The sequence below is a fragment of the Gastrolobium bilobum genome, unplaced genomic scaffold (assembly GCF_033153095.1).
Source record: "Gastrolobium bilobum isolate Gb01-03AN ecotype WA unplaced genomic scaffold, APGP_CSIRO_Gbil_v1 utg51465, whole genome shotgun sequence".
NCBI classification, from domain to species: Eukaryota; Viridiplantae; Streptophyta; class Magnoliopsida; order Fabales; family Fabaceae; genus Gastrolobium; species Gastrolobium bilobum.
This window is the reverse complement of record NW_026899040.1, coordinates 1-23897: the sequence shown is the minus strand read 5'-3', so window position 1 is coordinate 23897 and position 23897 is coordinate 1. Positions and strand designations below refer to the sequence as shown.

The 23897-nt window shown below is 37.6% G+C and overlaps 1 protein-coding gene across 1 annotated transcript in view; it reads right to left on the bottom strand.

Moving 5' to 3' along the window:
- Positions 1-22433, bottom strand: part of LOC133286474 (suppressor of mec-8 and unc-52 protein homolog 1) — a 40231-nt gene extending 17798 nt beyond the window's left edge. Inside the window, exons 1-9 of the mRNA XM_061483891.1 lie at positions 22285-22433; positions 21760-21970; positions 20672-20824; positions 17131-17179; positions 12039-12122; positions 5694-5797; positions 2322-2408; positions 2186-2239; positions 1505-1600 (exon numbers count right to left, since the gene is read on the bottom strand). Of these exons, the coding sequence (XP_061339875.1) occupies positions 1505-1600; positions 2186-2239; positions 2322-2408; positions 5694-5797; positions 12039-12122; positions 17131-17179; positions 20672-20824; positions 21760-21970; positions 22285-22313 (867 nt within the window). The 5' untranslated portion in view covers positions 22314-22433. The remainder of the gene's footprint in view (positions 1-1504; positions 1601-2185; positions 2240-2321; positions 2409-5693; positions 5798-12038; positions 12123-17130; positions 17180-20671; positions 20825-21759; positions 21971-22284) is intronic.
- Between the last annotated feature and the right edge of the window lie 1464 nt (positions 22434-23897).

Genomic DNA, 23897 nt, shown 5'->3' with positions numbered 1-23897 from the left:
GGAAGGATGGCATTAATCACAGTCAATCCATCACTAATTTATCACTAGATGACTCATTATTACGAGAGAAGTCACCAAAAAAGTAATAGAATGGTGAGATGAGGTCTATTCGGCTTAAAACCGCTGAAGATTGACTGATTTAGAGGAGAGGCCAATTGTGGTGTCGCTAGCCGCAAAACAAGCCAAAAGGTCATCATACGATAACAATTAGTAGCAGATGACAAAGAGTAGGATGACAAAAGAGAGAAGACTCATTGGAAGGAAGAAAATAGTCAAGGAAATAAAATGGACTTTGGGTTTTAGGGAACTCGGTAACATAGTAGTGACGGATAGGTCACGGAGAATAGTATCACCTATAATACAATGTTGATACAAAAGACAAAACAATAATCCTTATTAAAAATAATAGTAGACTCCTAATATTAATTAAATAAGGAAGCAAATCATGAACATAAGAAATTATTGAAATCAATATTAAGAAATCATCTTAAAACATCCGAGATATAATCATGATATTATGAGGCATTCTTGCACTAATATTGATATTGATATTCTTATTTGAAATAGATTAGTCACTCGTTTATTTTATGAAATTCTTAACTCAGTCGATTGCATTTAGATAGAACAAATGCAAACATTGCAATGTCGTATACTAATGCATTGAGCATTCGTTAACTAGCTTTTAATAAAACCAATAGGTTAGAGAAAATTGAAGCAAAAGTTGTAAAAAGAAAATAAGCATCATAACATCAGTAGTAAAAGCCATCCATGTCAATCTAAAATACAACAGCATAAAAATATTTAAAAAAAATGAATATTAAAAAAATGCAGAGCTATGCAAAAGAGGAAGAAGCCGGAAATGAATAAGTTGAGCAAAACAGAGGTGACAGAGCAAAGACCTGAGAAGAGAGGCCAGGGCAGCCAAAAATGGGACAGGTTTGGCCGAAAAATTCTTGACTGCTGGGGTGGTAGTCGGAATATGAACACCTGAGGTGCAGAGGGTGGGGCTGCTGGGGTTTTTTTTTATGGATAAAGGAATTCTAACCCGAAAATCCTTTTCATCCAAAAAAGGGGTGTAAAATCACAAAAATCACCCTAAACGAATGAGTGGATTTTTTTTTATGGATAAAGGAATTCTAACCCGAAAATCCTTTTCATCCAAAAAAAGGGGTGCAAAATCACAAAAATCACCCTAAACGAATGAGTGGGCAATGGAAAAAGAATGGACAAAAATCACAAAAACTGGCTGTAATAGGCGACAAAGAATTTAAAGCGGCCAGAGGCCGCTCTGCCCTGCATATCTGCTGTAGCAGCTTGATTTACTGCTATTAACTACTCTGTCATGCTTCACAGACACTACAATCATAAATTCACCAAATCAATGCTGTTCTGAAGCGCAGCGCAGTTCTATTTCACTATGATATCATCACAGCGATGTTGATCAGTGTCATATGTGCATGAAGGTTGGCTCATGCAGCCTTAAATGTAGACATGTAATACTCACTTTAATCTTTCCATCTTGTGACCCAGATGCAAGCATCTCCGAATCCCTGCTAAAGTCTACACAAAGCACAGCATCGTCATGCATCATGAATACTTCCTGCAAGTTAATAAAATCAGAAAATGACTAGACTTATGGTATACTAAGAAATTTTCTTTCATAAGAACAAAGATAAATTATCTGAGCTTACAACTAGCTTGCTCCCAGTGGTACAAATGTTCATATTGATATTTTAAAATCTAGACAACATAAATCAAGCAAATATGTCCATACACTTACTAACCACAAAGAAAAAGAGAGATCATCAAAACAGGACATCCCATCATGAATGAGACTACTCCAGAAGTAAAAAAGTATAATCTGTGTATTAGATTTGTATATATCACATATATGAACTGCCATGCATACTTAATGTCACAGCGAAAAATTACATTTTGTGGTGAAAGTTGAAATGGTTCCAAAATTGGCAACAGTGATCTGAGAGTATGTAGTATCTTTTCCACAGCTTTAAATGCATCTATAAATGTAAAGGTGCCTGGTTAATAAAAGCGTAGAGACATGGAGATTAAGAAAATCTTACTCAGGAATGATATCAGTCAAATAGCTACTTCCAAATTCATTCACCATCACATACAAGACATTTATTCTACACAGGTAAAACAGTTCATATTAAAACTAACTCACATCTGCCTGGTACTGGAGATCTTTCTTCAGTTTTCCACTTATGTAATCCCAGACCTAGAAATATATCCACAAATCAGGAAAAAAGGAGCTGATAATTAAAGTTTCAAATAAATAAATCTATTCCAACTATGTATACCTCAATAAACCCATCAACTGAGCAAGATACAAGAAACTGCCCATCTGGTGAAAAGCAAGCACATTCTGCATGACTTTTTGTCCCAAACTAAACAAGCACATAGGCAACACAAGACAAAGGGTCAGACTATGTAACTCTTTAACGTGATTAAACATAGGGAAACTTATGATGAATAACAAATTTTATATAAAAGAAGAGTGGTGCGATAAAATGGAGAGGATAAGACAACCTCTAGAAGGTAACATGCATAGGAGGCCAAATTAATGTGATTGTTCAACTGATAACAAAATATATGACACTAAAGGATATCACAATGCAATATCACTTTTTGCAATCATTATCACATATGACATACCACTGCGATCCAGATCACAAAAGTTCCGTCAGAGATGAACAACCAGATTGCAGCTCAAAGGCTCAAAGAATGGTGAAGCTAATCCGTTTACTATGACCCCAACCATTCTAACGAAGACCAGTTGTTTTGATCATTATATGCCATAGAGTATCTGGGTCCATAGGAGAATGTCATTTCCACAGGCCAATTTACATCATATCCTTAGACCCCATTAGACCAGCTGCATAAACCACAGCCCTCAAAAGCTTACAACTTAAACCACAGGAACCAAATGACTCATCCTGGTAATCTCTTGATGAAATATGACTCTGAATTATTTTTCATGTATTGTTAGAGACCCAATGGGTTCCTTATATACAGATTACAATTGGTAGTTCAAAAGTTGCAATAATAAAAAGTAATAAAGAGAACACAGTAAACAGAGAGACTAACACAATAATCAAAGAGACTAACAACTAGTAGCTAATAAAAGCTAATTATAATACTCTAAAATATTCTACACTCCCCCTCAAGTTGGGAGATATATATTATCATTCCCAACTTGCTAATCAAATCTCCAAAGGTGGGCTTGTGTAATCCTTTAGTGAGATTGTCGTCCGCTCCTTGGTAGATATATATGACAAACATACACTGCCATCCTTCAATTTTTCTTTGATCAAGTGACGATCAACCTCCAGATGTTTTGTTCTGTCATGGTGAGTAGGACTTTGAGCAATACAGATAGTAGCCTTATTATCACAATACAATCTGACAAATAGGGAATAAGAGATCTTCAATTCCTCATGAAGTCCTCTTAATTAGATTCTTTCAAAAATACCATGCGCTAGAGCCTGAAATTCTGCTTGTGCACTGCTTCTGGCAACAACTGTTTGTTTTTTTACTTCTCCAGGTCACAAGATTTCCCCAGACATAGGTACAATATCCTGGAGTGGATCTCCGGTCCATTGCAGAGCCAGCCTGATGGAACCTACTTTTATTAATAAGAAATTGCAGAAAATATAAATGGAGACAAGCTCCTTAAAAGGATAAAATGCAGAAAATAAACCCAGAAATCTCAACTCCCAAAAATCCCCAATTTCCCCATAAGCCAATACTCAATTCATGCATAAAGAAATCACACCTAAGCATCTATATATAACTAATTCCTAACTAATGGGCTAATATGAAATTGCAAAAAATATAAACGGAGACAAGCTCCTTACAAGGATAAAATGCAGAAAATAAACCCAGATATCTCAACTCCCAGAGATTCCCAATTTCCCCACTAAGCCAATACTCAATTCATGCATAAAGAAATAAAACACCAAAAATGAGACAAGGGACAATCATAACAGTTGAGCTATAAGAAACCTAATAATCCACATTAATGCTAGACAACATGTTGTCAAAAGTAATTTCAAAGACTTGTAACAAAGACAATGTCCTCAAAAGGTACTCTTTTTTCTCAATCATGCGAAATGCAAATAAGAAACCACAATACCCTCGCATATTCACAACAACTGTTAAACCCCTAACCACACCCCTTTCAAACTCCCCTATATGCCATTCAACCTAAGCCATGAACCACTAAAGTCAGAAGAAGCAGGGACACTAGATGGATAAATGAAGAAATATGTTCCATTGAGTAGAAGAATCCTGATAGGGCCGGCAAAATAGGTTTGGCCGCAAGCCGACTCGGCACGCCCGCCAACCCATGTAACCCGCCCCGTTTTTGTGCGGGTCAAAACAGGTTGAACCCGCCATGGGGCGGGTTGGCACGTTAGCTTTTTAAAAAAAAAAAATAAGATACCGTTTTTGCGAGGCTTGAGGCGAGCAAGCCAGACACGCCTAACAGGAAAAATCATATTGTACCAAATACCCATTAACTTGTCTTTGACTCCTGGTGGTGGTGTCTTCTTCTTCTTGCTCTTCCTCCTCTACCGAAATGGCACCCCTATTCTTTTAACGCGGCCAGACCTATCACTTTTTTCTCTTTCTTATGTCTATTCTTATCAAACAATTGTCAATGAACAGCACTTGAATTCATCATTCACACATGAAGACCACCAACCACTCTAAGCTTCTTTTGAATCTTAATTGCGAAGAGAGTGTGAGAAAGCACAAAGATGGTGTTTAGATAGCTGATGAGCCCTCAAGCCAAATATTCGGACACTACTGCTTTCAGATTTGTGTCTTATAGAAACACTAGTTAGATCACTGACATGTCATGCTTCATTATTCCTATACAAAACGGGTAGGCGGGGCGGGCGCGTTGAGTTTCTCAACCCGTTTTTAGAGGCGGGGCGGGGCGGGTGGCCTGCTTTGCCACCTCTATTAATCATGAAGAATAATAACATAAAACACTATAGTGAATCAGCTTTGCAGAAAGAGGTAATCCCTGGAAGAGAAACATTAAAGCTCACACATAGGTTACATACCAGCCTAGTGTAGATTATACATCAACGAAAAAAAAAACTAGAACATGAGCAATAAATAAATAGACGGCAGAAAGTTCATTCTTGAATTATAAAAAACACTTTACACATTCAAAAACTCACATTTCCGCACCATTAGATTTACCTTTGGATCTGTGCAGTATCACAAAAACTTTTCAGCACAAATCCACATGCAATCTGTTGAGATATATAAAACCATTAAAAAGCCTTCACCCACCAGCTTAAGCTTTTGGATTGAATTGGTTCTTTACATGGTATCAGAGCCTCGTGTCCCGGGTTCGATCCTCGCCGCCCCCCACTTTCTTTCAAGTGGAATTTCTTTGTTCGCACAGGTAGGTGGGCCTGTGCATTGTCCACCCTTCAAGCCCAGTGGGCTCTCGTGTGAGGGGGCGTGTTGAGATATATAAAACCATTAAAAAGTCCTAACCCACCAGCTTAAGCTTTTGGGTTGAATTGGTTCTTTACACAATCCAATGGCTCTGTAAAATTGTTGCCTCCTTTTGTCTCTTTAAGTGTTGTTCACGAGTCATTATCCATAAAAATATAAATAAAACGATGCTTTAAAGGATATAGAGAGTATACCTTTATTGTGTGAGAAAGAGTTGTTGGATACATGTCATCCACATCTTGTTTCATAGCAGCTGTTCCACGAAACAAATCAAACTGTGTTCCCGGAGGAAGTAATCCTGAAAGATCCGAAAAGAAAGCATAACTCCATCAAGATGTAAATATCCTCTAAGTAGCACGACAACAACAAAGCAATTTATTATATCTAGGCAAGTAAAATTTAGCCATGGCAAAACATAAAAAGAAGTTTATTCTCTACTTATTATTAGAGGAATGAAAGATGTATCCTTGTAACTGCATTTTCAAAATTGAATTCATTCCTAGAATCTTTACGTTGCAGAAATGAACAAAATTTCATATTGTCCTGCTACCAACCTGAAAGAACAAAAACAGAACTTGTATGCAGATATAAGTATGTAACGATGCTTTGTACATGTTTTAGCTACTACATTACTCTAGGCAGTGTTTCAGCAGATCTAGTCTCATGGTATTAGTTAGTAGTCTGTTAGTTCGTTAGATCTGGAAGGTTTTGTGACTCCGTGATGCGTCAACTACATTTGAAACATGGTCATGGATTTAAACCTCCATCCTGCCATGAAATTATAGAAAAATATTTGAAGCAACATGTGCAGTTGAGAATGACTAATATGGAGAAACATAAAGCTTTTTGGAAGAAAACAGGTTGCACAATAATGACTGATGGCTGGACTGATCTAAAGAGGAGGACATTAATAAACTTATTGGTAAACAGCCCAAAAGGAACAATTTTTTTGAAGTCTATTGATGCCTCTCATATATCAAAAATCAATTAAGCCATTGTTGCTAAAATGTTGTTCAAATTGTGTCTGACAATGCTGCCAATTACATAGTTGCTGGAAGGTTGTTGATGGAAAAAAGAAGACATTTGTATTGGACACCTTGTGCCGCTAACTGTATTGATTTGATGTTTGAAGATTTTGAGGTCATACCAATACATAAAGATACCAATGCAAAAGGGAGAAAAATTACTACTTATATATATTCAAGGACTTCCTTAATTTGTATATTACAATATTTTACAAAAGGAAAGGATTTGGTGAGGACAGACATGACTCGCTTTGCCGCATCATATCTGACATTGGGTTGCATAGGTGAAAATTGGGGACCATTGCAAAGAATGTTCACTTCAGAGAAATGACAGTCTAGCCAGTGTGCAAAATCAAAGGATGGGAAATATATTGAAGATGTGGTTGGGGACAAGAAATTTTGGAAGAACCTTGTCATTTGCTTGATGTGTGCTTTTTCGTTAATCAAAGTGTTTCGTATGGTTTATTTTGATGATAAACAAGCCATGAGATATATTTATGAAGTAATGGATAAAGCAAAAGAAACTATTCGAAGCGATCTCAAAGGCATCGAAAACAGTTAATTATGAATTTAAATTAATTTTTGTACTTTGTAGCCTTTGTTTTAAAACTAACTCAATTTGTTCCCACCTTAGATATTGCCTCTATGAACAGTCATTGAAAATAGATGAGATCGACAACTCCATTGACCTTTGCATGCTGCAGGCTATTACCTTAATCCTCAACTTCATTATAGTCCTAATTTTAAAGCTGGTTTTGAAGTTATGCATGGACTATATGAGTATTTGGATAGGATGACAACAACTATTGAAGAAAGAAGTAAGATTGATGAGCAAATTGAAGATTTCAAGATTCAAGCAAAGTTTTTGGCAGTTCAATAGCTCAAGTAAGCATAAATATAAAGACTCCAGCACAATGGTGGGAATCTTATGGATATCAGCATCCAAAGTTGCAAAGATTTCCCATTCATATATTAAGCTTGACATGCAGCTCGTTTGGCTGTGAGCGTGACTGCAGTGCTTTTCAGATGATAAATGATTTGTATTTTATAGTTAAAATTTAAAATCACTACCTATTACTTGCTAATTGCTATATATTCATTGGGTTTGCATTTGTTTAAGTCCACACAAAGAAAAGAAATAGCTTGAAACAGAAGAAAATGAATGATCTTGCGTTTGCGATGGCCAATTTAAATTGGCCAAGAAGAAGCAACACAAAAAAAGTGTTGGGCAAGAGCATGAGTCTTATAGCATAGATGATCTTACATCTGATGATGAATGGATTGTAGAAAATGAGGGAAGTTCATCCAACATTGAAGGTTTAGAATATTTGGATGATATATATGAATTTAACTTAGATGCTAGAGATGATGATACCTGAAGATGGTGGTGGTTCTGAGCTTGGAGGGGAAGGTGGAGAAGACATCATGCAAGATGATGGAGATGAAGATGAAGATGAAGATGAAAATGAAAATGAAGAAGATGATGAAGATGGTGATGAAGATGATGAAGATGGTGATAAAGATGATGATGAAGATGATGATGAAGACATTCTATCTCACTCCCTTGAGATTTGATTGATATTTTGTTTAGGATTTTGATCTTTTCTTATGACTATTGTATAACAATATTTTGCTGGTTGGTTGAATTAAATTTGCTTATTATATTACTTTATATGCATATAAATATAATAAATTTAAATTGTATCTCGTGTTATAATTCTACTTTCCCTATTACGATTATGCGATTTACGATTTTGGTTAACCCTTCCAAGTTTGCGTAAAATCTCGAGTTTGACAACCTTGCTTCTAGCTCATGTTGAGCCCTCCTCTGTTAAACAAACCCTAAGCAGCCCTCTTTGGGTTGAAGCTATGCAATCTGAATTTAATGCATATTATTGGCTAACAATACTTGGACTCTTGTTAAATTGCCTCCTAACAGGAGAGTTATAGGTTGCAAATGAGTGTTCCGAATCAAAGAAAACCCAGATGGGACAGTTAACATGTACAAAGTAAGATTAGTTGCCAAAGTTTTTCATCAACAAGCTGGTTTCGATTATAATGAAACCTTTAGCCCTGTGGTTCAGCCAGTCACTATCAGACTCATGCTGACTTTAGCCTTAACTCATGGCTAGGTTCTAAGACAATTAGATGTAAACAACGCCTTTCTTAATGGTGATTTGGAGGAAGAGGTGTTCATGACTCAACCCCTGGTTTTGAGGACACTAAACATCTATTTTGTAAACTCAACAAGGCTCTTTATGGCCTCAAGCAAGCACCTAGAGTTTGGTTTGACAAGCTCAAACATGCCTTGGTCTCTTTTGGTTTACTCCTAACTGCTGTGATCCTTCTCTCTTCATTCTCAAAGCTGCCATCCGAAGTATATATGTCCTTGTCTATGTTGATGGCATAATAATTACTGGAACAGATTCCTCCCATATTTAGCAGATCATTTCACAATTAAATTCTCAGTTTGCCTTAAAACACTTGGGAGTGTTGGGATAATTTCTTGATGCTGAGGTCAAGAAGCATATATCAGGTGGTCTATCTTTATGCCAGACCAAATATATCAGGGATCTCTTAACTAGAGCTGTAATGAATGAGGCTAAAAGCATCTCCTCACCTATGCCCTCTGGATGTAAACTTTCCAAGTGTGGCTCTAATTATTTTCATGATCCTCATCACTATAGGTCCATAGTTGGTGCTTTACAATATGTTACCATCACTAGACTAGAAATAAGCTATGCTGTTAATAAATTTTGCCAATTCATGGCTCAACCTCTTGATCACTGGCTGATTGTGAAACGTATCCTTAGGTACCTAAAAAGATACTCCTTCCTTTGGTATTTTTCTTCAACCAGCAAATGTTGTCAGGCCTTTATCTCTTAATGCTTTTTGCGATGCTGACTAGGCAACAAATCCAGACGATAGAAGGTTCACCTCTGATGCTTGTCTCTTTCTTGGACCCAATTTAGTATCTTGGTGGTCCAAGAAACAGACCTTGGTGGCTTGCTCGAGTGCTGAGGCTTAATACAGAAGTCTGGCTTCAACTTGTTCAGAAATTCTATGGATTTAGTCCTTGCTTTGTGAGCTTCGAGTTCCCTTTTCCACACCTCTAGTGCTTTGTGATAATATGAGTACAGTTGCTCTTTCTCACAACCCAGTCCTTCACGCTCGCACCAAACATATGGAACTTGGCATTTTCTTTGTACGTGAGAAAGTTATTTGTAGAGAACTCTGTGTATCTCATATTCCAGCCACTAACCAAGTTGCAGACACTCTCACTAAGGCTTTATCTCCTGTTCGCTTTGCTGAATTGCGCACCAAACTCAGAGTCTTGGATTCCCAACACTGGTGAGTTTGAGGGAGGGTATTAGAGTATATAGCTTAGCTTATTTAGCTTAGCTTCCTTCGATTGTATTTAGTCTACTATGGTTCTGTATGTACATAACATACACTCTTGTAAGCAGTTAGTGCTTGATTAGTTTGTTAGAGTTAATTTTCATATCTTGTAATCCTTGAGCTCTATAAATAGAGCTTCCTTGTATTCATTCATCAGTTTTTGATCAATATACTAGAAGAATGGTTTTTTCTCTCTCTCTCTTCTTTCTCTCTCTTCGAACTTTGATACTTCACATGCAAATTGAGCTTCCTTCGATTGTATTTAGTCTACTATGGTTCTGTATGTACATAACATACACTCTTGTAAGCAGTTAGTGCTTGATTAGTTTGTTAGAGTTAATTTTCATATCTTGTAATCCTTGAGCTCTATAAATAGAGCTTCCTTGTATTCATTCATCAGTTTTTGATCAATATACTAGAAGAATGGTTTTTTCTCTCTCTCTTCTTTCTCTCTCTTCGAACTTTGATACTTCACATGCAAATTGAGCTTCAGCCATGGAGAATCGAGCACAACTTTCCAATCATCAAGTGATAGACAAGCTAAAAAGGATAACTATTTGTTCTAGAACCAGATTGTAGATCCAATTATCACTTTGCATCAGATGCACCGTTTCTTGGACACAGAAGAGGATCGTGTTAATGGCATTCAGAATCCTGCCTACGTAGAGTGGTTAACAAAAGACTCAAAGCTTCTGTCATGGCTTCTCTCAAGAATTTCATAACCTATTGTAAACGAAGTCTTGGGAGTAAAGCATTCATATGAAGCGTGGGACAAGATCCACAAATTGTTCCATGGAGTGATGAAATCCAGACCAGTCTTTTTTTCCAATTGTATTTAGACTTTACTTGACCAATTTATAGCTCAATATAATTGCATTATTGATGACAGTAACTCTAATGATCAATTCCTAGTGATTCTAGTTCACATTCTACTACTAGTGCTGGACCCCAAGCTTCTCCTGTTGAACCTTCTTCCTTTTCTAAAGGTGTTTCTCCCTCCTCCTCTCATCACAGGATCTAAGACACTTGCTAGATCTCTTGCTTTGCTTATACACTTGGAATCTACTTTAGTAAAACAGGCCTTATCTCGCTTTATCTCAATCAAAATACATTAGAAACCTCTTATCTCCAGCAAACATGGCAAATGCTAAGAGCATTGCCTCTCCTATGGCCACTGGTTGTATACTGACTAGACATGGATCCAATTACTTTGACAATCCTCAGCTTTATCGCTCCATTGTAGGAGCCCTACAATATGCCACAATAACTTGTCTAGAAATCAACTTTGCTGTGAACAAAGTTTGCCAATTCAAGGCTTAGCCTTTACTTTACCACTGGAATGTTGTTAAGCACATTCTTCAATATCTCAAGGGAACCATTACCTTTGGCCTAGTGATGCAGTCTGCCACTACTGATTGCCCTCTTTCCCTAACAACTTTTTGTGATGCAGATTGGGCCAGCAACCTAGATGACCACAGATCCACTTCTGATGCATGCTCGTTCCTTGTCCTAACTTAGTTTCATGGTGGTCCAAGAAGCACTCTATGGTTGCAAGATCTAGTATAGAAGCCGAATATAAAAGCTTGGCAGTCACCTAAGCAGAAATCCTATGGATTCAGTCCCTGCTACAAGAATTGCATATTACCTTGACAACTAGAATTATGTGTGAAAACCTAAGTACTGTAGGTCTCTCCCAAAATCCTGTCCGTCGTGACCAAACCAAACACATGGAGTTCCACATTTTCTTTGTCCGAGAGAGAGTTCTATTTAAGTATTTAAGTGTTACTAACATCCCAACTTCAGTTTTAGCTAGATCTAGTCTCATGGTGTTAGTTAGTAGTCTGTTAGTTTGTTACATCTGGAACGTTCTGTAACTTAGTGATGAGTCAGCTACATTTGGCTCCATACATAGAGCTTCTCATGTAATATTTAGATGTACCTTTTCCCTGATTCATCAATGAATTCCTCTCTCTTTTTCTCTTTCTCTCAATTTCCCTCTCTCTCTCTCTGAACACTGTTAGCAGATGATCACAATTATAAAGCATCTACATTTTCATACAGAAGTTGACAAAGAAAGTAATTTAATGTGGCATTACTGTGCTACCAGGTAACTACCTTGATGTTGCTGCCACTTCAAAGCCTGACCAATTAGAGCCATCAATCGGGAGGGTGGCACTACAGTAACTTCTGCTGCAAGAGCTGAGAATGCAAACACAAAGAAGTTTTAATATTTGAAAAAGAAGATAAGCACAATAATATATATTCACACAATAGTAAAAAAGAACAAAAATCTACAAGCTTTGAGGTACCAGTTGGAGTTATAGTACAGTCATTGAACTTTTGCTTGTATTCTAGAACTAAGTCTAAATCTAATGTACTTACGATACATCCTCGTATTCTTATACAATCCTACCATAGCAAGTGTACAGTAGGGATAAAGATAAAAGGTTTTGGGCTTTTGGATGTTGTGGTTGGCCCAAGTGAAGATTTTAAAGATGGTTCAACACATGATGGCTCACGTAATAATGTTGGTGCTGTCCAAATTGCCCCTGAACAGATTGCAAGCGTGGAAGTGTGGGGTGGCAAGTTAGTTACGGGAAACTGCATAAGAGGGGAGAATGAGGTGGGGGAAAGGCATCTGAAAAGTATATTGGAATTGGACCCTTAGGAGAGAGTGAAGCCTCTCCAATTGCTTCACAACTATCCTTTATCTTCCTGCAATATTATTTCATTTTCAAGTTCTTTGTCATTTTCCTTTCTTTGTAATTGTCTCTGTTTTACTGTCTCTAGATTGTAATAGTTGCTTGAAAAATATATAAAATCTAATTATTCAGGCCAAAATCCCTGTTCTTTGTGTTATTTCTGTATTTGAGTAGAAGGTCCGTATCAAATGGTATCAGAGCTCCGACCTAGGAGCTCTGTGGGCGTGGTGACAACAAAAAGCATGGAAACCAGAATGAAGGTTGTGGAAGAAGGGCTGCGCAAGAAAAATGATTGTCAGAACGAGTTGATTCGAAGGCTTAACGCTAATGATGCACGACACGAAGAAGTTCTATTAAGGATGGACGCTAACGAAAGGGGAATTGCAAAAATCATCCGGCGATTGGATGAAATGGTCAAGAGGAGACAGAGTCGTTCCAAAGATGGGGAGAACAGCCTCGAGGACGACGAATCAGACCCACGCGAGGAAAGAAATCGAAGAAGGGACAGGAGGCTTAACTCGCATGCTCGGATGACCAGACGAATCCAACTGGAGCTGTTAGACAGCCCTTACCGGACATTGTACACAGTCAAATAGAGAGGGAGCATTGCGGAGTTTCGTGCGAAGTTCGAGAAGAAGGTGGGTGACTTGCGGTTAGAAGACGAAAACTTACTCATGGAAGCATGGCTGACTGGCGTACGCAACAGTATCGGGGAAGAGCTGTTGAAGTTTCCGGCGCTCAGCTTAAAGGAAATGGTGAAGCACTCAATGAAGATTGAAAGGAGAAACAATGTTTGGGATGAAGAAGGGTTAGGGCCACTGGGTAAGACTTGGACCCAAGGTTCTAAGCGTGTGAATCTGGGCCAACGAATTGCCACAGGCCCAACTGAGGCCAGAAGAAGCAGTCCGTCATTTTTGGGCCCAAATGGTTCATTAAACCAAAGTCAGCCCATTATCAACCAGCATTCCAACATGAATTGGCCAAATACCCCAAATGATCTAACAGAGAACGCAAAGGGAGAGCCATCGTCGAAGGGCTCAACATCGGAAAGTCACATGACCCAGGGACAACGGCTGTCTCAAGCTGAATTCCGTCATCGACAACATCAAGACTTATGTTGCAAAAGCGATGAGCGTCGGAACCCAAGCCACAAATGTTAGGTATGTCCGCTCCATTTGCTGCGGGTTGACGTTGACGACGACAAGGAGAACGTGAAGAACAAATATGTATTGGTGGCACCGGTCAAAACAGAAGAGTACATGGCTCTGAGATTGTCAAGGAATAGTCTTTTAGGGTTCACTTCAATCCAAACTCTAAAAACTTGGCGCTACATCTTAGGACAAAGGATGGTTGCGATGATGGATGGTGGAGCGTCTAGCAATTTCGAGCGAACAGCCATCCTGGAGCAGTTGGGATTGGCGGTGACAGAGACCCCTGCGTATCACATGGAGTTAGGGGATGGCAACAAGATAAAATGTCAGGGAGTGTGTAGAGGGGTGGAGATCTATCTTCAAAATGCCCAATTTAAAGAGGAGTTATATTTGTTCGAACTAGGTGTTGCAGATAGAGTTCTGGGGTTGGAATGGCTCACTCAATTAGGCAAAACCAAAGCGAGTTTTAAAGAGATGACCCTCAAATATGCAGAGCAAGGTAGTGAGACGGTGATTAAAGGAGACCCTTCCCTGTTCAGGTTTGAAACCTCTTTCAAGTCTATTGCTAAATCTTCTATAACAGCTGCAAAATTGAGGTTTGAACAAATTATTCAGGATGGATTAATTAGTTGGAAGGCTGAACGCAAGATGTTAATGTGTGGTAGCTGCGTTGAAGTTGATTTTTGTGCGCCATCCATTTTAGCAAGTTTCCCTATACTTCCATGTATTGATATTCGTAAAGCCCAATGGGATCCTGGTGGTAGTTACTGTGTTTCATGCATAAATTGGTCATTGAATTTCAAGCAATGGGATCCTGGAGGACTGATTTAAAGGACTGATCTTCACCTTGAGGACAAGGTGAAAGTTTTAGGGGGCGAGTATTGATACGATCCTACCATAGCAAGTGTACGGTAGGGATAAAGATAGAGGGTTTTGGGCTTTTGGATGTTGTGGTTGGCCCAAGTAAAGATGTTGAAGATGGTCCAACACATGATGGCTCACGTAATAATGTTGGTGCTGTCCAAATTGCCCCTGAACAGATTGCAAGCGTGGAAGTGTGTGGGGGCAAGTTAGTTATGGGAAACTGCATAAGAGGGGAGAATGAGGTGGGGGAAAGGCATCTGAAAAGTAGGAGAGAGTGAAGCCTCTCCAATTGCTTCACAACTATCCTTTATCTTCCTGCAATATTATTTCATTTCCAAGTTCTTTGTCATTTTCCTTTCTTTGTAATTGTCTCTGTTTTACTGTCTCTAGATTGTAATAGTTGCTTGAAGAATATATAAAATCTGATTATTCAGGCTAAAATCCCTGTTCTTTGTGTTATTTCTGTATTTGAGTAAAAGGTCCGTATCATATTCACACTGGAATTATAGGGAAAAGTATAGAGCAATGCTCTAATTAAAGTAATGAAAAAACAGTGTGAAATAGAAAAAGAAAATGAAAAATAAAGAGAAAGTTAAAAGCACAGAATGCTATTCTTCACCAAGGCCTAAGTCTCCCAGAAATCCCTTCACAGATTTCATGCCCCCTCCCTAGTCCCCTCCGTCAATCATATTCACACCTCTCCACATGCTTCACATACCCCTTTCTTCAATGTCCTTCCGCCACCTGTCATTTCGGCGAGATTCCTCCCTATCGGACTTCTCCAACACACTTGCACTACTTTCCCTTCCTTCCTTGCCTCTATTCTTTATACGATAATTACAATATTGAGGCCTAGCAATTGGATGCCCATCATAGTACTAAATAAAATGACCTCATCCAGATTTTAGTCATGCTTTTGTTTAGGTCACGAAACCAAATCTCCCAAAAACTTAAGCCATTAGGTGAGAGCACATGAATGATTTTTGTCATGTAACCAACTCTCCCAAAAGCTTAAGCCGTTGGGTGAAGGCACATGAATGGTTTTTATTATATCACTTGATAGACTGCCTCACCAAGAACCCTTTGGACTTTCAGGCGTTGATAATGCACAAACCCATTTATTTTCTTTTTGGTTACCTTGCTTAGATACATTTTTTTTATTTGAAAAAATGAAGACAGTAAGGATCGAACTCTAGATCACTTGGTCATAGACTCTAATACTATGTCACGTAACCAACTCTCCCAAAAGCTTAAGCCGTTGGATGAAGGCATAAGAATGGATTTTCTTTTATAACTCTAGAGTTCTTATATTTATATTTTTAACACGTCTCCTCATACAAGAGCCTTTCAAACTTGAAGGACGGACAATACACAGGCCCTTCAACCTTATGCTAAGAAATTCTAAATATCTATTATAACTGAGGCAACTTGAACTTTAAACCACTTGGTCATAAAGGCTATGATAACATCACGAAACTAATTTTCCCAAAAGTTTAAACTATTAGGTGAAATCAAGTAGACGCTATGCTACCATGTCACAAAACCAATTCTCCTAAAAGCTTAAGCTGTTAAGTGAGAGCACATGAACAATCTGACAGCTAGCAGAACAAGAAAAGAAAATGACTCTGCAAATCACTCAGGCAAACTGATTTTGAAAGCAGAGACAATCTCAAAATCAACGAGATACCATTCAAAAAAATATCCCAAAACTCTTCACGAAATATGGTTATGCAACAAACTGCAACTGATATACTGCATCCTCCTCCAGACCTACACTCACACCTTGAATAAGGCTTATATCAATGTCCCTCTACATACATCCAACAATGCAAATACACAAACAGGTAAACACGAAGAAATCCCATGTTGCCTCCTATCCGAAGCCCAAAACCAAGATTAAGACACACCACTCACAATCATAAACATATTGTTAATGTAAAATAATAATCTAGAACCCACATCCTCTATCAAATACTAAAACCTGCCTGACTTTCCACAAGTTATCCCAAGAAGATCTAGAATAAAGTCATAAGTTCTTCAGGAACCTTTTCTAAGACATTTCAAAGTCAGGTGTGCAGTAAGTTAAAGGGCTATGCAAGAATCATTTTCCCACTTGTCAATATTGTTACAATTGATTTCAATTCATTAACTTATCATGGATTAGTACCCAAAATCCACTATACCACTAACGTGTTTTTTTGTAATTTCAACAACTATATATTGAGACAGTTAAAAGGAAGACGGAAAAAATCATTATCAAGCTGTAACTTCACCAGTAAAAAGCAAGTTCTTGACTTAAACATTTTCAATCAAGAATATTAAAATAAAAACCCGAAAAAGAGAATTCCAATAACAAACTGCATAGCTACCCAATGAAAGACGAAAATTTATCATTTCCAATCAAGAAACAGATATTCATTACAATCACAAAATTAATATCACAATTCACAATTAGACATAGTAACTGCTATGAAAATGAAAGACAAAAACCTTGGGCTATTAGCGCTCGACGCTTCTCTTTTGTTGAGTCTTGATAAGCCTGTCACATTGGATGCAAGTCATAAACACTAGGATAAAGAAACAAACACAAGAGGTTCAATAAAAATCAATCCCTAATCCATGGCTAGAAATAAAGCATCGTATCTCATTCTATAGTACTAATTTTTCCAAAAATAAACACCCCTTAATCATTTTTTAAGGCAGTTAATAAATATCTAAATTTAAAATGAAAAATTATCCCATTCCTTTCCATCCAAAGCCCTCAATCCAAACACACCCTAAAATAAAGGAAAACTAAGGATGCAAAAAGGCTTCCCAATCTCTGCATATCAAAGATATCAGCTCCATGATGCATCTATCAACTTGACAACAATGAGAAGCCAAAAAAAGTAACTATCTTAAATCAACTATGGGGCCAAGGAAGCACCTTTAAACATACAAGCATTCTGCTCCAACCATAATATCCACCAAAAGACTGCAAAAGCTACACACAACATTCAAATTTTCTCTCCTTACTTTTACTAAAACCTGCATAGTGAACCCCAAAAATTGCTCCAAGGTAGAGCGACACACCCAATGCCCTCTAACAACCCAAAAAGATTACTTCAAAGATAGGTGCATTACAATGCAACAGAACACATACCGAGGAGAGAGGGAGAGAAAGAGAGAGAGATGTGAGGCCCACAAATCTGCAACAAGTCATTATTACGAATGCTGTTAAAAACTTTTGTCCAAAAGGAGCTTTGGACTTTCAAATTGGTTTGTCAAGAAGCAATATTTGAAAGTTAGTTGTGAGATGAGAAGCAATATTTGCAAGAGAAATCACAAGAGTTCAGGGTCCAGATCCTAATATTAGAATTGACGGAGAAAGAAATAGAATTAAGCACAAAAGAAAGTGAAACTCAAGCGGGAAAGTGTGGGAAAATAGTTGAAGATAAGAAACCAGAGAAAGAGAGAGAATTCATAGGATTTGAGAGAAAAACTTCTCGAATAAGCTTCTGAATTATTTCTGAAAAGGTTACATATACAGAGGGTTCAACCCTCTATAGACTATAGAGAACTTCCTTAACTAACTCTGGTGACTGTTATAACAGCACACTGTTATAACTGTCACTGCTGACTCAGCACACTGATTAACTGATTCTTCAGTACAGTTCCAATGGTACAATAGGAGTATAGGACAAAATATATAGTTGGCTAAACTACAAAAAACAAAGAGTGGCCACAAAACACAGAACATGGAGCAATGAATATTTATCCAAGACCCTGAGTTTGTCACCCTATTCACAGAACATGGATGCAGTAAGAGGTTTTGTGTGTGCATCAGCAAGCTGATCCTTGGCTCTCTGTCATGGAAAATGAGGCTTTTGTTTATTATTTCCCCCCAAAAAAAGAACAATTCCAACTCCAATTGTTTGGTTTTGTAGTGGAATACTGGATTATGGGAAAGAGACACAGTCCTGCGATTATCATAGAAAATGACAGGAGTGAGTGCAAGAACTTTCAGCTCTCGAAGAAGAGTTTGAATCCACAAGATTTCAGCTGTGGTGTTCAGCCAGAGTGGTGGACCTAGCTACTAGGGCTGTTTTTTGGACCATAAATGAATAAGATAAGGGCGAAGAAACACACAGGATCCTGAGGTGGACTGTCGGTCATTTGGATCACTGGCCCAATCAACGTCATAAAAGGCCAATAAGGAGAAAGTTCCATTAGGATCAGCGGGTTAGAACACTAGGCCACAAGAGATAGCGCCTTTAAGCTAGCGCAAGATGCGTTTGACCACCTTCCAATGATCCCCTAGGGGCTGAGAGAGAAACTAATAGACTTTATTTACACTAACTGATTTCTGGTCAGGTTAGGGTATCATATGGTGAGGCTCCCACAATGGAACGATAGAGTTGAGGATCTGACACACAGTCTGCCCCATATATTTTTAGGTTGCAGCCACTAACCATAGGTGTGCCAATGCGTATAGCACTGTCCATGTTAGCTTTGGTAAGCAAATCCCTGGTAAATTTACTTTGGGAAAGTAGAATAGCACGATTTGGAAGGTATTTGATCTTAAGTGTTGTAATGAGCTGATGGATGGGCTTAGGTGAACTAACAGTGATGAAGATATTATCCACATAGAACATAGATGCAGTGTGAGCCAGTGGAGCGAACAACCAGAGAAAGATCACGCTTGCTTGATTGAAATCCAAGACTAAGAAGCGTAGTAGCGAACCATTCAAACCATACCAGTCGGCTTGCTTTAAGCCATACAATGCTTTGTTCAACTTGTAGATTAAGGATTCATTAGCAGATTCAAAACCTGGATGTTGGACCACATAGAACTCTTCAGCAAGGAAACCATTCAGAAATGCATTGTTAATATCAAGCTGCTGAATTTGCCATTTGTAGGATACTGCTAGAGTGAGAATAATATGGACATTGATAGGCTTGACCACTGGAGAGAATGTCTCTGTGGCCTTGTATTTGTTCACTGATCCATTAAGATATTCCTTAACCCAAAATACTCATTTACAGTAATTGTTGTTCAGTGAGGAGGTAGCTGACTAATGTCCAGGTGTTGTTGGCCATCAATGCTGCATAAGCATGGCAGAGAGCCATTGGGTCCGCCAAGGATTGCTGTACAGATTTGGGTTCCAAATAAGCTAGCAGAACAGAAGGTGCACAACTACGTCTGAGAAGGCCAGATTTTGACCTGGTTTGCATCGCATGAGGTTAAACAGTGGAAGGCAGGTAATAATGGGAGGAAGGACATACTCAAAAGCAAAGCATACAGTGGAGGAAGATGAAGAAGGACTAGAAGACATGACCCAAACGCTATGTTTCTGATGTAAAATGACCACAAATCACAAACATACCCAAAATAATGGGTTCAGTAACTCAAAATAAATGGGCAGTGAGTCCACCACTGCCGTGTTTTTCCAGGAAAGGGTCAGCAACTGAAAAATGCTCTGCTATAGAAACCTTGTAGCGGCTTGAAGTTGCAGCAAGCTGCTCCACGACATAGTGCACTATTAATAACTATGGTGAGAAGCAGTAATTGTTGGATTCTATCCATCATCGTCTAAACTATACTTGTTCTACTCGGTGCCACAAAGAATTAGTCTCTAAAAGGCAAAGTAACCATTTAGTTTCAAAACCTGACAACCAATCACAGAAGCATAGGAAATACCTCTCAAAACTTAAAGAAGTATAGAAAGTACATTTAAGGAAGTGTCATTGTTAATGCATTAATAACCATGTTCTTATCAAATATCACAAGGTTCTAGCAAAGTGCAATTATATTTGAGGCCTTTCAAACCAAAGCTTAAAATCACACATATCATTTCATGTTTACTATTACCCAAATACACACGAACAAATAGAAACTTATCTTACGCAAGGAATTACAGCTGTATGATGAAACACAATTTTAGCGGAGTGCAAAAAGAAATAGAAAGAAGGGAAATAAGCAAATAGTTGCTTGATTTGGAAAACATGAAATTGCAAAAATAAAAAAAGAATTACAAATAGTGCTTCTAACCTCATTTGGGTCAAAATAAGTTCTAACTAGGAGATGCTCAAGACGCAAATATCTTTCAGGTTGCTCTTGTTTCATGACACCCATCACCTGTGTTTGCCTTAAAATTGCACGTGCAGTATCCAGTTCTCGAAGTTCAATCATTTCTAATACAATCTGCAACCATGTCAATGAAATTTAAATCCATTTGGAATATCACCAAATTAACTGAAACAAAAAATATTGTGTTAAGAAGATCAAGCGATATAGAGTGCAGGGCAGGAGTAAACAAATAGCAAGCGCTGCTGCTGAAATACAATTCATAAATATCCAAAAGCCCCCCCTCCGCCCATGTCCAATAAAATCTTCAGTATTTGCTCCACTCAATACACTTTATCCCCTCATGAGGACAATGGAATTAATGACTGAAACTAGCTGCTTTTCTGGAAATGGGTTAACAAGAATTTCTATTTAGCCAACCAGGGGAAGCCACACAATTCTACCCGAGTAAATGAGGTAAAAAGTTATTAAACCACTCACATCACAAAAAAATAAATAAATTACAAATCTCCACAAAAATTTTCGTTCCTTTTTCAAAATGCCAATCTAAATAAAGATATTCTCAAGTTTTGAGGGACATGACGAAACCTCTTCACTAACATTGAACAACGCATAATTTAAAACAAATGATTATGAGGCTAAAAGCTAGTGAACTAGCTACTGGAACACATAAAACATGTCAAGAAAATGAGGATAAAATACCCAATATCTGATCCATGAGGGACGCATGGCTACTATTTGCTAATGCTGACCAACAACATGGTTAGGTTAGGCAGATTGATTAATCAAAACATTCAGCAAGGGTGATTGTCAATCACTTCTTTTTCCAGTTTCTCTGTGAACTGGATCACTATTTTAACCCTCCGCAACCTCTATTTCAACACTTCAGCTTCCTTTTTCCTTATTCCACACCCTTTTCCTTCTCTACAATTTCACTAACCTTATTTCTCAACCAAAACATTGCATATAAATGACAGGATTTAAAAGATGTTCACAAGTTAAAAAGTCCATAAACAGCATTGAACTTTGTAATAGAGGGCATATACGAATACCTGCTCATATAAATCTTCCAAATTATTCCTGGGAAGCTTGAGTTGAGAAACTTGAGGCAATATTGCATCCCATCTTCCACTATTAATATCAGCAACAAAGGTTTCAATGCTGTCCACAGTATTCAGGGAAACCTGGCACTCATTCTGTAGCGTCTGAAAAGTCTGATGCAAGGAATTTTCTTTGCAAAACTGAAGCACAATTTTGATGACACTGCAAAGGGCAAAACAAAAATTGTTAATAAAAGATAATACACAAAAAGGAATCTATCGTTCGAGAAAAGCATAAAATGAGTTACAACAATACATGCCAAACACCTGAACTAAATTGAAACATGTGATTTTACATTATGAAATATTGAGGAAAATTAATAAACGAAGAAAGTAAATTTTGATGACACTGCAAATTTTTGTTTCCAACAAGCGGCAAACAATTGTACTCTGTTATACGACAATTCGAAAATGAAACATTAAACTTACTCCTAAATACAAATATGGTGGATCACAGGTTTAGAAAACGAAACTTACTCTCGAGCTTCGATCTCAAGCGTAGACATTGCTCCTAAATCTCACTTAGAGAGACTATGGGTTTGTAGGGTTTGGGTGTTCCACCTTTAGATTCAACGACAACGTCACGGAAAAGTGGACTAGGTATTGGCTATTGGGCAATGGTATACGGGCCAGCCTCGAGTGGTTTGGGCTACGCTGGCCGTTTAATGAATGAATTAGGGAACGCAGTATTAGTAGTACAGCCCTTAAAAATATTGTCCCGTTTGTTAATTTGATTTTCTTTTTTTTTCGAATTATTATTTCCAGCACGATGAATTTTCCAAATTTGTATTCTTATTTTCAGAGATAATCAAGATGCGCTTGAATTTTTTTTATAATGTTTACAAAATAGACACGTGGGGTTTCGTGTGCATATAAAATATAAGTGAATCGGAGGTCTTTAGCCCCACTAAATATAACTCGTAAAGAGCTCGTTAAATTTGTTTAGAAAATCAGCATTCAAAAACCTCAGATATTATTTTCGCAAAACGTTTCAGGAATTTGTTTTCAAAATACTTGTTGATCACAAAAGTCTTAAAAACAGTAATAAAATCATAATTCAACAGTAATCCAAACTACTCAATTTAATACAGTCATCCATCAAATAAACAGCAACAGCAATAGTCCATACAGCAGCACATAACAGCAAATATCCATATAATCATGTCTTCTAATGCTCTTCCGTCCTCCTGCCATTTTGTAAAAATAGCAGCCCCAAAGGGGTGAGAAAAATCCCAGTAGTGAGGCAATAAAACCAGTAATGCAACAGTACTAATTAAATACAGAATTACAAAGCAGCTGCGTCATCAAGTAAAATCTGACAAATACTAACTTTATCATATTGCGTATATAACGCCAGAGTACTAATCAGATTGTGTATATAACGCCAGAAATGTACAGCACAGTCGTGCCTGCACACACCAGAACAATGGAGGTCCCTCCCTTAATGGCTCCGCGGAGGGGTCCAGCTGTAACCTATGCGGACTGAAGCCAAGTGTCCCATACCCTGGTACCGCAGGGATGCCTACATGATGCGTGCTCAAACGTATGCATAGTTTTCTAAAACATTTCCAGGTACAAACATGAAAATTGTGCATGTATGATATGTCATGGTTCACACGCGACATACAAATAAAAATTATGAATGTACATGCATGACTAGATAATATTCAAGATCTCATATAGCTTATGGATTCAATATCAAGATATCATATGTCTCATGGATTTTCCAATATCAGAGTGCTGAATAACCAATAATTTCCCAAACAAAGTATTCAGCAAAGCAAGACCATGGATTATTTATAAATATTTTTCATTTTTTTTATAAATATTTTTCATTTTTTATAAGCTGTTCCTTCTTTTTTTGGTGGTTACCTTTTTTATTTTACTAAAAACTTAGTTCCTGATGTTAAAATTTTAGACATATTTTTTAATTTAAAAAATCACCAACAAATGAACTCTCAATCTACATTATTCTATTGAGAAAATACAATAAACCCACTTAGACTTTAGATCTTTTGCAAACTTTAAGCTCTTTTTAATTAATTTTTTAATTATTTTTAAACATTTACTAATTTCTTAAATAACCATTT